The sequence below is a fragment of the Schistocerca piceifrons genome, chromosome 7 (genome assembly GCF_021461385.2).
Source record: "Schistocerca piceifrons isolate TAMUIC-IGC-003096 chromosome 7, iqSchPice1.1, whole genome shotgun sequence".
Classification (NCBI taxonomy): Eukaryota; Metazoa; Arthropoda; class Insecta; order Orthoptera; family Acrididae; genus Schistocerca; species Schistocerca piceifrons.
In genome coordinates, this window is record NC_060144.1 from 471463243 (window position 1) to 471480552 (window position 17310).

The 17310-nt window shown below is 41.1% G+C and overlaps 1 protein-coding gene across 1 annotated transcript in view; it reads right to left on the reverse strand.

The window, feature by feature from the left end:
• LOC124804769 (DDB1- and CUL4-associated factor 12 homolog) overlaps positions 1–9039 on the reverse strand; it is a 71060-nt gene extending 62021 nt beyond the window's left edge. Inside the window, exons 1-2 of the mRNA XM_047265087.1 lie at positions 8898–9039; positions 8358–8813 (exon numbers count right to left, since the gene is read on the reverse strand). Coding sequence (XP_047121043.1) covers positions 8358–8762 — 405 coding nt within the window. The 5' untranslated portion in view covers positions 8763–8813; positions 8898–9039. The remainder of the gene's footprint in view (positions 1–8357; positions 8814–8897) is intronic.
• Between the last annotated feature and the right edge of the window lie 8271 nt (positions 9040–17310).

The following is a 17310-nucleotide window of genomic DNA, read 5'->3' on the forward strand; positions in this document are numbered from 1 at the left end:
ATATGTAAAGGACACCAGTGACACAAAACAGTCAATACCGCCACTGCGCAACAGCGATGGAAATGTTACCGATGATGGTGCCACTAAAGCGGAGTTACTAAATAAAGTTTTCCGTAATTCCTTCACGAAAGAAGACAAAGTAAATATTCCAGAATTCGAAACCAGAATAGCTGTTAGAATGAGTGACATAAAAGTAGGTATCTTAGGTGCGAAACAACTCAAATCACTTAAGCAAATCAAGTCTTCCGGTCCAGATGGTATACCAATCAGGTTCCTTTCAGAGTATGCAGACACAATAGCACCTTTATTAGCAATCATATACAACTGCTCACTTGACGAAAGGTCTGTTCCTAAAGACTGGAAAGTAGCACGGTCACACCAATATTCAAGAAAGGAAATAGGAGTAACCAACTGAATTACAGTCCCATATCACTGACCTCAATTTGCAGTAGGATTTTGGAGCAATCACCTTGAAGAAAATAAATTATTGATGCATAACCAACATGGATTCAGAAAATATTGTTCTTGTGCAACACAGCTAGTTCTTTATCCCCATGAAGTAATGAGTGCTGTTGACAAGGGATCTCAGATCAATTCCATATTCCTATATTTCCAGAAGGCTTTTGTTACCGTTCCTCACAAGTGACTATGAGTCAAATCGCGTGCATATGGAGTATCGTCTCAGTTGTGTGACTGGATTCATGATTTCCTCTCAGAGAGGTCACAGTTCGTAGTGATAGATGGTAAATCATCGAGTAGAACAGCAGTGATATCTGGCATTCCGCAAGGTAGTGTCATAGGCCCTCTGCTGTTCCTGATTTACATAAATGACCTAGGTGATAATCTGAGCAGCTCCCTTAGATTGTTTGCAGATGACGCTGTAATTCTCCATCTAGTAAAATCATCAGACGATCAATTCCAATTACAAAATGATCTAGAGAGAATTTCTGTATGATGCGAAAAGTGCAACTGGCACTAAACAAAGAAAGCGCGAGGTCACCCACACGGGCACTAAATTAAATCCGATAAATTTCGGGTATACGATAAATCACACAAATCCAAGGACTGTCAATTCAACTAAATACCTAGGAAACACAATTACAATTGGAAAGACCACATAGATAATATTGTGGGAAAAGCGAAACACAGACTGTGCTTTGTTAGCAGAACACTTGGAAGATGTGACACACACTAAAGAGACAGCTTACATTACACTTGTCCATCCTCTGCTGGAATATTGCTGCGTGGTGTGGGATCCTTACCAGGTAGGATTGACGGAGGACATCTAAAAAGTGCAAAGAAGGGCAGATCGTTTCGTGTTATCGCGCAATATGGGTCAGAGTGTTACTGATATGATATGCGAGTTGGGGTGGCAGTCACTGAAACAAAGGCAGTTTTCTTCGCGGCGAGATCTATTTATGAAATTTCAATCACCAACTTTCTCTTCCAAATGCAAAAATATTTTGTTGACATACACCTATGTAGGGAGAAAGGATCATCATAATAAAGTAAGAGAAATCAGAGCTCAAACAGAAAGATTTAGGTGTTCCTTTTTCCCACGCACCATTCAAGAGTGGAAAGGTAGAGAAGTAGTATGAAAATGGTTTGATGAATCCTCTGCCAGGTACTTACGTGTGAATTGCAGAGTAGCCATGAAGATGTAGCTTTCACATGATTCCCCGTGCCATCTACTTGCCCTAACACTTGAGTCTCCCATTCTATAGTTCATTAACATGACCATGAAATTTACATGAAACCTTACTCATACTGTACTAATCTCAATACATATTATTGTATTGTTTATGGTTACAGACACGTCTTCACCTCCAACATCAAACAATCTCTGCAATAAAGATTCCATTAGAAATTTACAATTTCATTACTGATAACATCTGGTTTCAGTCAGTTACCTGACCCTGAAACTTTGCAGACATTATTACCATTACAACAACAACTAGCTCTGTGAGCTTTCCATGGACACTTCTGCAATGAACTAATACTACATTAAAATTCTATTTGTCAAATCTGCCATGACAAATGCTACTTGCTGTTATTAATGGGGCTGATATTCTCCTCCTTTGAATTTATAACACAATTTATCAAGCCTTTGAAGAAATGAGGGATTTCTCTGTTCACAGAACAATGTTTCTACCCCACTCAATAACACAACTAGCAATGTTTAAGAGCTGGTGATGGCCTCTGAACCCAGGCACCAACGTGACCCATGATTCGCAGCTGGCTACACCCAAGGTACTCAATCATTGCCAGCAAAGCCTCCTCCATATCTGTGGACACTGGGCTTTCTTCCTGACCTGCTTGACCTAGGCAACCCAATCACTTTCCTAATGTTGAAGCTCCCACTGACGAGCAATCTCACCCTCTTCACTTGCCCAGACCTTTCAGAAAGTCTGTCTCCCAATCCCAACAGCTGAGGTGCCCCACACTGCTTAGATGTACTTTCAACAGTGGGCAAGATCACAAATCTCTTTTCAAAGCATAAAGCCAAGTGGCCAGTGCCAATTTTTGCCTTCCTCCAAGAGGTTCAAGAACCCATTACTATTTGCTGTTCACACTAAGGTGAATGTAGACTAGCCAGGTGAGGGCATAAGAAGGTGCTGAGGCCTCAGAGATCCCAGACAATACTATACAAACAAAACATGCCATAGCTTTTGCCTCAACGCTACCATAGTCCATTGCAGCAGTGTGAAACCCAATTAACATGACATGTGCAGCTTCCCACTGTTTCTGGACAGCGGCCAATTTAACCTTTAACCTGCATTTTGTCTATGCAACAAGGAAAATGTATATATATGCTATTCAGTTGGTTTTGGTACGAGGTATGTCTTACGTCATTTTCCTCACTTATAATTATTTTATCTTCTGGCATAGCTTTTTAGATGATTGTGAATTTCTGTTGACTGTCAAATATCGGCAAGAAGCAATCACTAGGGCAGTGCACAGCTTCTCCCAGTCATAGCTTAGTTAGAGTCCACACAGCAAACAATGAAATATGCACTCGACATACGATTAATACATCTGATGAAGTACTACACTGTTGTTGTTGTCTTCAGTCATGAGACTGGTTTGATGCAGCTCTCCATGCTACTCTATCCTGTGCAAGCTTCATCATCTCCCAGTACTTACTGCAACTCACATCCTTCTGAATCTGCTTAGTGTATTCATCTCTTGGTCTCCCTCTACGATTTTTACCCTCCACGCTGCCCTTTAATGCTAAATTTGTGATCCCTTGATGCCTCAGAACATGTCCTACCAACTGGTCCCTTCTTCTTGTCAAGTTGTGCCACAAACTCCTCTTCTCCCCAATTCTATTCAATACCTTCTCATTAATTATCTGATCTACCCATCTAATCTTCAGCATTCTTCTGTAGCACCACATTTCGAAAGCTTCTATTCTCTTCTTGTCTAAACTATTTATCGTCCACGTTTCACTTCCATACATGGCTACACTCCATACAAATACTTTCAGAAATGACTTCCTGACACTTAAATCTATACTCGATGTTAACAAATTTCTCTTCTTCAGAACCGCTTTCCTTGCCATTGCCAGTCTACATTTTATACCCTCTCTACTTCGACCATCATCAGTTATTTTGCTCCCCAAATAGCAATACTCCTTTACTACTTCAAGTGTCTCATTTCCTAATCTAATTCCCTCAGCATCACCCGACTTAATTTGACTACATTCCATTATCCTTGTTTTGCTTTTGTTGATGTTCATCTTATATCCTCCTTTCAAGACACTGTCCATTCCGTTCAACTGCTCTTCCAAGTCCTTTGCTGTCTCTGACAGAATTACAATGTCATCGGCGAACCTCAACGTTTTTATTTCTTCTCCATGGACTTAAATACCTACTCTGAATTTTACTTCTGTTTCCTTTACTGCTTGCTCAATATACAGATTGAATAACATCAGGGACAGGCTACAACCCTGTCTCTCTCCCTTCCCAACCGTTGCTTCCCTTTCATGCCCCTCGACTCTTATAACTGCCATCTGGTTTCTGTACAAATTGTAAATAGCCTTTTGCTCCCTGTATTTTACCCCTGCCACCTTCAGAATTTGAAAGAGAGTATTCCAGTCAACATTGTCAAAAGCTTTCTCTAAGTCTACAAATGCTAGAAATGTAGGTTTGCCTTTCCTTAATCTATTTTCTAAGATAAGTCGTAGGGTCAGTATTGCCTCACATGTTCCAACATTTCTGCGGAATCCAAACTGATCTTCGCCGAGGTCGGCTTCTACCAGTTTTTCCATTGGTCTGTAAAGAATTCGCGTTAGTGTTTTGCAGCTGTAACTTATTAAACTGATAGTTTGGTAATTTTCACATCTGTCAACACCTGCTTTCTTTGGGATTGGAATTATTATATTCTTCTTGAAGTCTGAGGGAATTTTGCCTGTCTCATACATCTTGCTCACCAGATGGTAGAGTTTTGTCAGGACTGGCTCTCCCAAGGCTGTTAGTAGTTCCAATGGAATGTTGTCTACTCCCGGGGCCTTGTTTCGAATCAGGTCTTTCAGTGCTCTGTCGAATTCTTCACGCCGTATCGTATCTCCCATTTCATCTTCATCTACATCCTCTTCCAATTCCATAATATTGTCCTCAAGTACATCGTCCTTGTATAGACCCTCTACATACTCCTTCCATATTTCTGCTTTCCCTTCTTTGCTTAGAACTGGGTTTCCATCTGAGCTCTTGATATTCATACAAGTGGCTCTCTTTTCTCCAAAGGTCTCTCTAATTTTCCTGTAGGCAGTATCTATCTTACCCCTAGTGAGATAAGCCTCTACATCCTTACATTTGTCCTCTAGCCATCCATGCTTAGCCATTTTGCACTTCCTGTCGATCTCATTTTTGAGACGTTTGTATTCCCTTTTGCCTGCTTCATTTACTGCGTTTTTATATTTTCTCCTTTCATCAGTTAAATTCAATATTTCTTCTGTTACCCAAGGATTTCTACTAGCCCTCGTCTTTTTACCTACTTGATCCTCTGCTGCCTTCACTACTTCATCCCTCAGAGCTAACCATTATTCTTCTACTGTATTTCTTTTCCCCATTCCTGTCAATTGTTCCCTTATGCTCTCCCTGAAACTCTGTGCAACCCCTGGTTTAGTCAGTTTATCCATGTCCCATCTCCTTAAATTCCCACCCTTTTGCAGTTTCTTCAGTACTACACTACTGGCCATTAAAACTGCTACACCATGAAGATGACGTGCTACATGCACAAAATTTAACTGACAGGAAGAAGATGCTGTGATATGCAAATGATTAGCTTTTCAGAGCATTCACACACGGTTGACGCCGGTGACGACACCTAAAACGTGCTGACATGAGGAAAGTTTCCAACCGATTTCTTGTACACAAACAGCAGTTGACCAGCGTTGCCTGGTGAAACATTGTTGTGATGCCTCGTGTACGGAGGAGAAATGCGAACCATCACGTTTCCGACTATGATAAAGGTCGGATTGTAGCCTATCGCGACTGCGGTTTATCATATCGCGACATTGCTGCCCGCATTGGTCGGGATCCAATGACTGTTAGCAGAATAAGGAATCGGTGGGTTTAGGAGGGTAATACGGAACGCCATGCTGGATCCCAACGGCCTCGTATGACTAGCAGTCGAGATGACAGGCATCTTATCCGCATGGCTGTAATGGATTGTGCAGCCACGTCTCGATCCCTCAGTCAACAGATGAAGACGTTTGCAAGACAACAACCATCTGCACCAACAGCAGCATGGACTATCAACTCTGAGACCATGGCTGCGGTTACCCTTGACATTGCATCACAGACAGGAGCACCTGCGATGGTGTACTCAATGGCGAACCTGGGTGCACGAATGGCAAAATGTCATTTTTTCGGATGAATCCAGGTTCTGTTTACAGCATCAAGGTGGTCACATCCATGTTTGGTGACATCGTGGTGAATGTACATTGGAAGCGTGTATTCATCATCGCCATACTGGCGTATCACCCGGCGTGGTGGTATGGGGTGCCACTCGTTACACTTCTCGGTCACCTCTTGTTCGCATTGACGGCACTCTGAACAGTGGATGTTACATTTCAGATGTGTTACGACCCCTGGCTCTACCCTTCATTCGATCCCTGCAAAACCCTACATTTCAGCAGGATAATGCACGACCGCATGTTGCAGGTCCTGTATGGGTCTTTCTGGATACAGAAAATGTTCGACTGCTGCCCTGGCCAGCACATTCTCCAGATCTCTCACTATTGAAAACGTCTGGTCAATGGTGGCTGAGCAAAGCCAGTCACTAATCCTGATGAAGTGCATGGACAGCAGTACCTGTACACCCCACCCGAGCTCTGTTTGACTCAATGCCCAGGCGTATCAAGACCGTTATTACGGCCAGAGGTGGTTGTTCTGGGTACTGATTTTTCAGGATCTATGCACCCAAATTGTGTAAAAATGTAATCACATGTCACTTCTAGTATAATATATTTGTCCAATGAATACCCTTTTATCATCTGCATTTCTTCTTGGTGTAGCAATTTTAATGGCCAGTAGTGATATGCACCACCTAACATGATACTCCGTGTAGGAGCAGCTGTAAGGAATTCTGCCAATGGGGCATCAATGTAAACTGCACAGACAGTAGTTGAAATACCATATAAACAGGCAATGGCAACTCTGCTACTTAGCCACAGACATGTAAAACAACAGAATGGATGGCTAAACCATTTTTTGCTGAGCTTTTGCGAGTAGTTTGAACTGAATAAACAAGCTATATTAAACAAAATTGAAGCACAGATCACATCTGCAGGGAAGACAACTAAATTGGGAGCATAATTTGTCCCTTACTTTTATATTACTTATACAAAAGTCTTAGTTTAAGTTGAAGCATTATCAGCAACTGTTGTTTTATTCATAATCCCTGTTGTACTTGACTATCAATGTTCTTCTGTATTACTACATATTACTTGTTGAAAGCATGACAAATGCTCACACATCTCAGATGATTATCATAAAAGTGATGTGACTTAGAAAGAGGAGAGGAAGGGTGCTGACAGTACGATTCAAGTAGGCCCCATCCCATCCACTGACCCTCACAGTGCGAGGAGCAGTTTGGAGACGGGGCACCTCCCTTACAGGCAAGCACCACCTCCCTCACACAGTGCAGACCCTCTACTTTGCTCTTCACAGTGACTGACTACAAATACAGGTGAGAAACACCATGCTAACATACATTTAAACATTTGGTGTATTCCAATATGAAACTGGTATAACATAGCAATATGTCTGATAACAACATTTCAATAATCATATTTAATGGTACAAATCACACAATGACTAAATGGAAGTACTTTCAGCCATGCCCACTAAAACACTACTATACAACACACCACTGACAGCTAAAGTTGGAGCCAATCACAAAAAAAAACTATTTATCTGAAGCCTTCTAACCTCTGTCAGTTCAGAACTTGGGAGTTCAAGATAAAGTGTGTTCACAGACTTACACTATAATATCACACTAGTTGAAATACATGCATGTTCTTAAAACAAGCACAACATGCTATTTAGCATTATTTTCAAGTAACTTTAAAAGCTGATAATAGTAAACAAGGTTTTTGAAACTGTCACTTATAGAAATAGGTGGGGCACCGTTCTATCACCTCATAGAAAACACATTTACTTTAAATAGCCTATCCCAACCCAAAGGATGATGATCAAGAGTCAACAGTTTCACACTATTAATTATGAAACTAATGAATTATTTGCAAAAACTAATGAATTATTTGCAAACATTCAACTTATTTTACAGGATAATAACAAAAATGCTCTATATTTTACAAATACTCATTAATATCCTTTAATAAACATGGCAATCAAATTATGTCGAAGTCACGTTTCATGACAAGTTCTGGATCCTGGGCTCAATCAAGAGACAGACTGAACTCATGGCAGAACCAAAGGGGGGACAGGAGGGGGAGGGGGGTGAAACCACAGCACATTAGCTACGGGGAGAGAAACCACACAATAAACTCAGTTTCAGTGCTGGTAACAGCGGGCTAAGACCACTGTTGTTTGAATTCCCTCCGTAAATCAATCAATCAGCCTCCTTTAGAATTTAATATCAGTTGTCTACTATAATATCAGAAGCACAACACACTGTTGCCATGATCATGAGAAGCTTTCAGTTTGTATTCAATAACAATTAGAACTTTTCTTGAAGATCCAGAATAGTCGCGTGTTGCTATCGTTCATTTCATGGTCATGTTATAATCTTTCATACTATATACTGCAGCATTATATTAATTAATGTTTAATATGATGTAAGAAAGGAAGTTCTACCGACTCATCTTAAAAGTATACATTCCGCTTTACCTTGTTGCATTTCGTGCCAAAGACAACTTGTCTGTCGCTCAGCCACTGCGAACAAAACACCTTGTTCATGTTATTAAGAGATACAGAATATTCTTTAAACATTTCATGTGTAAGTATGTGACGTGAAGCATATTCAGCACGCACACATCTGGTGTCATTCCCACCCAGCTCACGGCCTCTCACAAAGTCCACAAAATTGTACGAAGTTCGAAGAATTTCTTTCTCGGCAACAGCGTTATCCTCCTCATCTGAACCTTCATAGACGACGAAATCCTCTGGCTTGTCCGGTTTACGTGCTCTTTCAAGTCGTATCGTCCGCAGACGAGAATGCCACTCTTCCAAGCGAGTAGGTGTAGCGCATGGTGGTCTGGTTCCATAAATTGGAACTCGCTGAGTATGTGCCATGGCTTGTAGTGCGGCTTTTTGGTTTATGTTTGTGTTTAAACCATTTGTAACCTGCAAACAATAAGTTTGTATTATACTTACGAGGTTTCGCTGACGGATAAGAGCATCAACAAGCCAACAAAGAAATGTTATTACCTAAACAAAGTTCTCCGTCGGCGAATATTAGAATCCGAGGCATTGCATTTCATTCTATGTCTTTGCTGTTATGGATTTCCTTATTTTCAACAAACAGCATTACACAAACTACTACAAAACTATACCAACAAACGTATCTATGCATCGATACATCGATCTATCGACACGTAGTGCCATCGATGTCGAGTCTCACCTGAGGCATCGAAGGACATGTGTCAAGCCGGGTTTCCACGCATGGTCTTCTTACATACGAGCATTCTCCCACCACCACTCGCGTTAATCAACTTAAATTTTGTGGAAACATTCTACTTGCGCACTGTCGTGACAACGTACGTGTAAGCTACGGAAGTTGAAAGATATTTTTGCACGACGTCGCTTCCCCACCATCGCTTCAGCAACAGCTGATAGATGGCTCTGCGCCGTTTAGTCCGACAGCATAGATCTAGAATCGTTTGTTTATGTACGTGAAAAGTTAGCGTCATGCCAGAACAATAGGATTAGTCTTCTACTAAGTAAATAAATACTTTATAAAATTCTGAAACAGTCCGACTGAAATGTCGTTCTAGCATTCAGGAACTCCCTATAATTACTCAATTGCAACAGGTAGCACACCATCGTTTGAAGTGACGAAATGGATTAACAGTAGAACCGCCGGAACTAGTACTATACTTAGAATCGCCGATGTGGTCAGAGTGACCACTTTCTTTGTAAGTACATGCTGTGCTGTTTAATGTAAATGTAAATATTAATGACCTTGATAACAATGTATCACTTTAATTACGTTTAAAGCAGTATCATTGTATTTTACAACAACAATGGGAACATAATATTACTAATATTAAAGAACATTGTTCACAATATTTATCTGCAACCATACTAATTGTATTGCAGTAGTTTTAAAATTAATAGAAATTAATCTTACTGGAGAAACTAAGTACCCATGAATATGTTAAGAGAAAGACCAATCATAAAATATGACCGTGTATAGTACCTAATCCTACTTACAAGCATTACAAACTACTGTCTTTATTACTTTCTATGTATACGGCCCACAAACATATCTCTTGCATTTACTGCATACATCATTTGTCTTGTTTCTGCATTTCCTCGTTTGGCATAGTTTTCTTACTTTCGCAGGAATTTCCGCGTCTTCTATTTCTTCATCACCATCGGCCTTTTCTTGCTTTTCTGTTTCATCCCTTGGCATCCTTTCTTGATTTCTGGTTTCCATATAGGCTCTACGTAATTCTTCTGCTAGATTTAGGATGAAATTCCTCGTACTTATTTTGATCCCTGTCACTAACTTGATAATGATCCATGCGTTGATGGCTGCTACATCAAGGATATTGTGAAATACGTGTACAGGCCATCGACGAGTACCAGAGCGGACAGAATATTTCCTCGTCATCTGGTGCAAGACATCTACAGCACATTTTGTGCTATTGTAGAAGCTCACTGTTTCGGGAAGGTGTTTCGAATTATTTTGTATTTCAACATGTGTGTGCATGGTGCTATACAGAAGAACATTTTTGTTCTTTTTCCCTTTTCAAGAGAACAGACGTATAAAGAGAAGTTTTCATTTTTTTATAGTGTTCGGAATTTCGTTTCTTCCACGATTGATAGTGAAGACAAGACTAGTTTTCTCTCTTTCCAGTCTCTCCCCAAGTGTGACCGTAGTGAAAAAATTATCAGTTGTCACATTTCGCCCCTTATTGCGATATGGAGCTACCAACTTCATTACTACTTGTTCTGGAAGTTTCCCATTAGGTGCCCTCTATTCGTTTTTTCCTACGTAAGGGAACCCATTACAAAGCTATTTTGTTTCTACATCCGCTAGAAGCCAGAATTTGATTCCGAATTTATCAGGCTTATTCGGAATATATTGCAAATACGGACACCTGGTTCTGCTGGGGAAAAGTTGTTTGTCCACAGTGACATTTGATCCAGGTATGTATTTCAACTGACAGTTTTCTATAAAATGGTTCCAAGTAGTTGATATAAGTGCAAATTTGTCACTTTTCAAACGTCCCGACCGTGTATTTTTTTCATCAAAACGCAGGTATTTCAAAATTTGTCGAAACCTGTTTCTGCTCATTGTGTCAGTGAAAAATGGGGCTCCCCACTTTTTCGACCACAACTCATCTACTTCAACACATCTGGCACCTAGTGCACCACGAACATATAATAAAGCAAGAAATGCATCTAATTCTTCTAAATACAAACTCCAGGAATCATTTCCAAGAAGCCGTTGTGCCTCTGCTTCTGTGCATTTCTTTATGTGTTTCAACATTGATTCATCAACTAAAAGGCGCCAGGCACTCGAAACATTATCATGCCACTTTGCGTGTGGAGTAAGTCCTAGTGTTTGTATCAATATATTCTGTTGACCTATCCTACCTGGAGTAGTAACACCGAAGTCTGCTACAGTCCACTCCGTGATCCCGTCCTTCCCTAGGAGTTTTGAGCCAGGTTCTGGAAGTGAACCCTCACTTCGTTCTCCTCTTCTACGTCGATTCTGTATTGGTCCACTTACAGGAGGTGCAGTTCTTTTTTTACCCGGGGTAGGTCCTTCTCTAGCATTGTTTATATTACTGCTTGGTCCTGGTTCAGCAACTGCCTGAGGAAAGAGACAATTAGAAAGCTACAACTCATTATAAAGATAACATAGCACACAATAAAATAGCAGTAACAGAAGTAGCAGTAGAAGTGTCAGCTCTATTATGATAGTGATCATTATTTATATAGTAACAATAATAATAATAATAATATAAGTGACTGTAAATTACCTTCATCTTCAGTCTCGGAGCTGTCATTCTCCACATTAGCGACAGGTTGGTAATCTTCATCTGTAGAATCTTCCACAAGATCCTCAACTTCAGGATCATTTTCAGCATCCGATTCATACAAAAGTGTGACAACTTCTTCATCTGAAAGTGGCCATGGCTGTGGTTTGTATTGCTGTGACATCTGAGCCATGTCTACTGCTCTGAGACCAGTACTCAAATAAACAGTCTTGTTTATGCGAAACCCAATAGCGAACAAAAAATGACATATTGCATTGTTGAGCTTTTAAATTCAAACAATGCGAATAAACGTTAGTAACCAATATATTTAGTACATTCAACAATAATAGCATTGTTGCTAAGAATAAATCCGGGGAGTGATGCACAACAATCTTTAAATAATCTGTTTTCAAATATACATGTAATGTGGTCAAAGTGACCACTCGGTGGTTTTAAGTATAAGTACTCATTCAAAAAAACTAATGAAGATAAAACAAATATTGGACTATTTATATGATCTACATAAACATTTAGGAAAAGTCATTAACTCACAACAGCATAGATTAGAAATTGACCGAATAATAACATGTTAAAATATAAGAAGTGGTCAAATTGACCACTCAGCGGTCCTAGTGTTAAGACGAATTGAAATGTATAGTATTATCTTTCTGATTTTTGCATTTCAGCAGAACAGACAATACTATGAAAGTCTTTTTTATTTCAGTGTAATGATAAAAACTGTTTGTTTAGAATGGTAGAGAAGTAGCTTACAGGGTGGTTCGATGAGCTCTCTGCCACGCTTCATTGTGAACTTCAGAGTAATCATGTACATGTAGTATTCCAGAAAAAATATTAAAGTGAAATGGAAATTTATTTGTGGCTTTGGGGATTTAAAGTTACTGTTGTCCTTGTTAAATTCCCACATAAGTATAACAGAGTTTGTTTTGTCACTATAATTCCGCATGGGACATACCATTTCGTAAACTATTAGGGAGTTCAATATTCAAAAATGCACAGTGTCAAGAGTGTGCCGAGAATACCAAACATCAGCCGTTACCTCTCACCACAGACAACACAGTGATCAACGGCGTTCACTTAACGAGCGAGAGCAGCAGCTTTTGTGTAGCGTTGTCAGTGCTTACAGACAACAACACTGGGTGAAATAACTGCAGAAATCAATGTAAAACATATGATGAACATATCTGTTAGGACAGTGCGGCGTTAATGGGCTATGGTAGGAGACGACCAACATGAGTGCCTTTGCTGACTGCACGGCATCATCTGCAATGCCTCCTCTGGGCTTGTGACCATATCAGTTGGAGCGTAGTGATTACAGGACCTTGGTGTGGTTAGGTGAGTCTCGATTTCAGTTTGTAAGAGCTGACCCCGCGAATCTATGGACCCAGGTTGTCAACAAGATACTATGCAAGCTGGTGGTTGTTCCATAATTGTGTGGGCTATGTTTACACGGAATGGACTGGGTCCTCTTGTCCAAATGAACGGATCATTGACTGGAATGATTATGTTCAGCTACATAGAGGCCATTTGCAGCCATTCATGGACTTCATGTTTCCAAACAACAACGGGATTTTTATGAGGCAGAGGGCAAGGGAAAAAGCATGCGAAGTTCAGAAGAACGCGAAATCCCGAAGATTGGCTAAAATTTACAGACGCACGAAATTTGGCACAGACTTCAATGCGAGATGCCTTTAATAGGTTCCACAACGAAACATTGTCTCGAAATTTGGTAGAAAATCCGAAGAAATTCTGGTCGTATGTAAAGTACACAAGCGGCAAGACGCAGTCAATACCTTCGCTGCGCAGTGCCGATGGTACTGTTACCGACGACTGTGCCGCTAAAGCTGAGTTATTGAACGCAGTTTTCCGAAATTCCTTCACCAGGGAAGACGAATGGAATATTCCAGAATTTGAAACGCGAACATCTGCTAGCATGAGTTTCTTAGAAGTAGATACCTTAGGGGTTGCGAAGCAACTCAAATCGCTTGATACGGGCAAGTCTTCAGGTCCAGATTGTACGCCGATTAGGTTCCTTTCAGATTACGCTGATACAATAGCTCCCTACTTAACAATCATATACAACCGCTCACTCACAGATAGATCTGTACCTGCAGATTGGAAAATTGCGCAGGTCACACCATTGTTTAAGAAGGGTAGTAGGAGTAATCCATCGAACACTGACGTCGGTTTGCAGTAGGGTTTTGGAGCATATACTGTATTCAAACATAATGAATCACCTCGAAGGGAACGATCTATTGATACGTAATCAGCATGGTTGCAGAAAACATCGTTCTTGTGCAACGCAGCTAGCTCTTTATTCGCATGAAGTAATGGCCGCTATCGACAGGGGATCTCAAGTTGATTCCGTATTTCTAGATTTCCGGAAAGCTTTTGACACCGTTCCTCACAAGCGACTTCTAATCAAGCTGGGGTATCGCCTCAGTTGTGCAACTGGATTCGTGATTTGCTGTCAGGAAGGTCACAGTTCGTAGTAATAGACGGCAAATCATCGAGTAAAACTGTAGTGATATCAGGTGTTCCCCAGGGAAGCGTCCTGGGCCCTCTGCTGTTCCTGATCTATATAAATGACCTGGGTGATAATCTGAGCAGTTCTCTTAGGTTGTTCGCAGATGATGCTGTAATTTACAATATAGTAAGGTCATCCGAAGACCAGTATCAGTTGCAAAGCGATTTAGAAAAGATTGCTGTATGGTGTGGTAGATTGGAGTTGACGCTAAACAACGAAAAGTGTGAGGTGATACGCATGAGTTCCAAAAGAAATCCGTTGGAATTCGATTACTCGATAAATAGTACAATTCTCTAGGCTGTCAATTCAACTAAGTACCCGGGTGTTAAAATTACGAACAACTTCAGTTGGAAATACCACATAGATAATATTGTGGGGAAGGCGAGCCAAAGGTTGCGTTTCATTGGCAGGACACTTAGAAGATGCAATAAGTCCACTAAAGAGACAGCTTACACTACAGTCGTTCGTCCTCTGTTAGAATACTGCTGCGCGGTATGGTGTCCTTACCAGGTGGGACTGACGGAGGACATCGAAAGGGTGCAAAAAAGGGCAGCTCGTTTTGTATTATCACGTAATAGGGAAGAGAGTGTGGCAGATATGATACGCGAGTTGGGATGGAAGTCATTAAAGCAAAGACGTTTTTCGTCGCGGCGAGATCTATTTACGAAATTTCAGCCTCCAACTTTTTCTTCCGAATGCGAAAATATTTCGTTGAGCCCAACCTCCATAGGTAGAAATGATCATCAAAATAAAATAAGAGAAATCAGAGCTCGAACAGAAAGGTTTAGGTTCGTTTTCCCCGCGCGCTGTTCGGGAGTGGAATGGTAGGGAGATAGTATGATTGTGCTTCGATGAACCCTCTGCCAAGCACTTAAATGTGAATTGCAGAGTAATCATGTAGATGTAGATGTAGATGAATGACAATGCACCATGTCAACGGGCTACAGTTGTTCGCGACTGGTTTCAAGAACATTCTGGACAATCCAAGCACCCAACATGACAGCCATCGAACATTTATAGAACATAACCATGAGGTCAGTTCAGGCATAAAGTCCTGCACCAGCAATACTTTCGGAATTATGGGTGGTTATAGAGGCAGCATGGTTCAATATTTCTGCAGGGCTTCCAACAACTTCTAGAGTACGTGCCATGTCGAGTTGCTGTACTACACCACACAAGTCGAGATCCGACACAGTATTGTCTGTCTCCATAGCTGAGTGGTCAGCATGGCAGAATGCCATGCCCAGGTTTGATTCCTGGCTGGGTCGGACATTGTCTCTGCTCGGGGACCGGGTGTTGTGTTGCCTTCATCATCATTTCATCCTCATCGACACGCAAGTCGGCGAAGTGGCGTCAACTCAAAAGACTTACACCAGGTGACTGGCCTGCCTGATAGGCACGACATTTCATTTTATTTCAACACAGTATTAGGAGGTATCCCATGAATTTTGTCACCTCAGTGTTTCTCACTGTAAACTGTAATTTAATACGAGCTGCCATGGCATCCTGCATACTTGCATTATACACTGAGGTAACAAAAGTCCTGAGCTACCTCCTAATATCATATCGGACCTCCTTTTGCCACCACTGGCCTGCAACTCGACCTATCATGGACACAACAAGTCATTGGATGTCCCCTGCATAAATATTGAGCCATTCTGCCTCTACATCCGTTCATAACTGCAAAAGTGCTGCAAGTGCAGGATTATGTGTATGAATTGACCTGTCGAATATGTCCCATAAATGTTCGATAGGATTCATGGGGTGTCTGTTCTTTTGCATATGTGTGAAACAACAGACACCACACATTCATATAACTGTTTGGTAGTTCTAAGTGTCTTATTTACCGTTACATCTTCAGTGTCAATGTTTTCGCTGTCACTGTGGGTGTGGCTCTCCATCCTCCAGAGATGTTGTTACATTGCTTATAGGCATGTCTGTTACATCGTGTCTGCAGGTATTGTTGTTTTTGAAATACTGTTTTTAATGCATTTAGTTGTGCCCATTCTTCTTTGTCTCTTATTTCTGCGTATGTTTGTTTCTATGTATTGATCTGATGGAATTACATTTTCCTGGAGACATACGAGTCGCAACTTTATCTTTAATGACAATAGAAGCTGAAGCAATAAATTAAAAATTATGCTATAGCGAGACTTGAAAGCAGGTGCGGATGTACTAACCACCACACCACCATAGCACTGTGGCTACCACTGTTGCATGGACCACCCCAGTCCAGTGCCCTCCCTAAGACAACTTCAAGTCACACACCTGAGGCACGGGCATGATTTCCCCATTATGTATAAAGCTGGGGTAATATTCCAGTGTTGCAGAACTTCGGCAATACTGACGATTTCAGGAGGGGAAAATGGGCTGAAGGAATGAACTGAAGTTTATGTTAGGCAGGGCATTGGAAGAAGGTAGTCTGCACAGATGTGATAGCCACAACGCTACAGTGCTGTAGTGTTTAGCATGTCTCCCTATTAAGGAGACTGGGGTTTAAGTACTGGCTGTGGAATAGATTTTAATTCGTTGCTTGAGCTTCAATCCTTATTGATGATAAAGATGAGACTCATACGTCTCTAGGAAGATGTAATTCCATCAAATCAATAGATCATCTATGCCAGAGGTACAGGTAGGATTTTTCCATTATGTACAAAGCTGGGTGCTACTCTAATGTTGGAGAGCCTCAGCAATACTGACGATGAAACAAGGGGAAAATGGGGTGAAGGTGTGAACTGAAGTTTATGCTCAGGAGGGCACTGGACAGCCACGATGATATGATGGTGTACTGTTTAGATCATGTGCCTAGTAATCAGCAGACTCGGATTCAGCTCCTGGCTGTGGCACAGATATCAATTCATTACTTCTATACTTATGTTTCTGGGTAGTCTTAGCGTAATTCTACTGTTTGGGTAATGCCTACAGAAGATGACAGTGTGTTCTGGGGAACCATCTTCCTTACATGTGCAAGTAGGTGTCAGTCTCAGACTCATGTGGTTTAAATGTGTGAGATGAGATCTGTGTTTAATAAATGTACCACTCCACCAAGGGTGGATTCAGTGGGGGCGGAGGGGGGGGGGGGAGG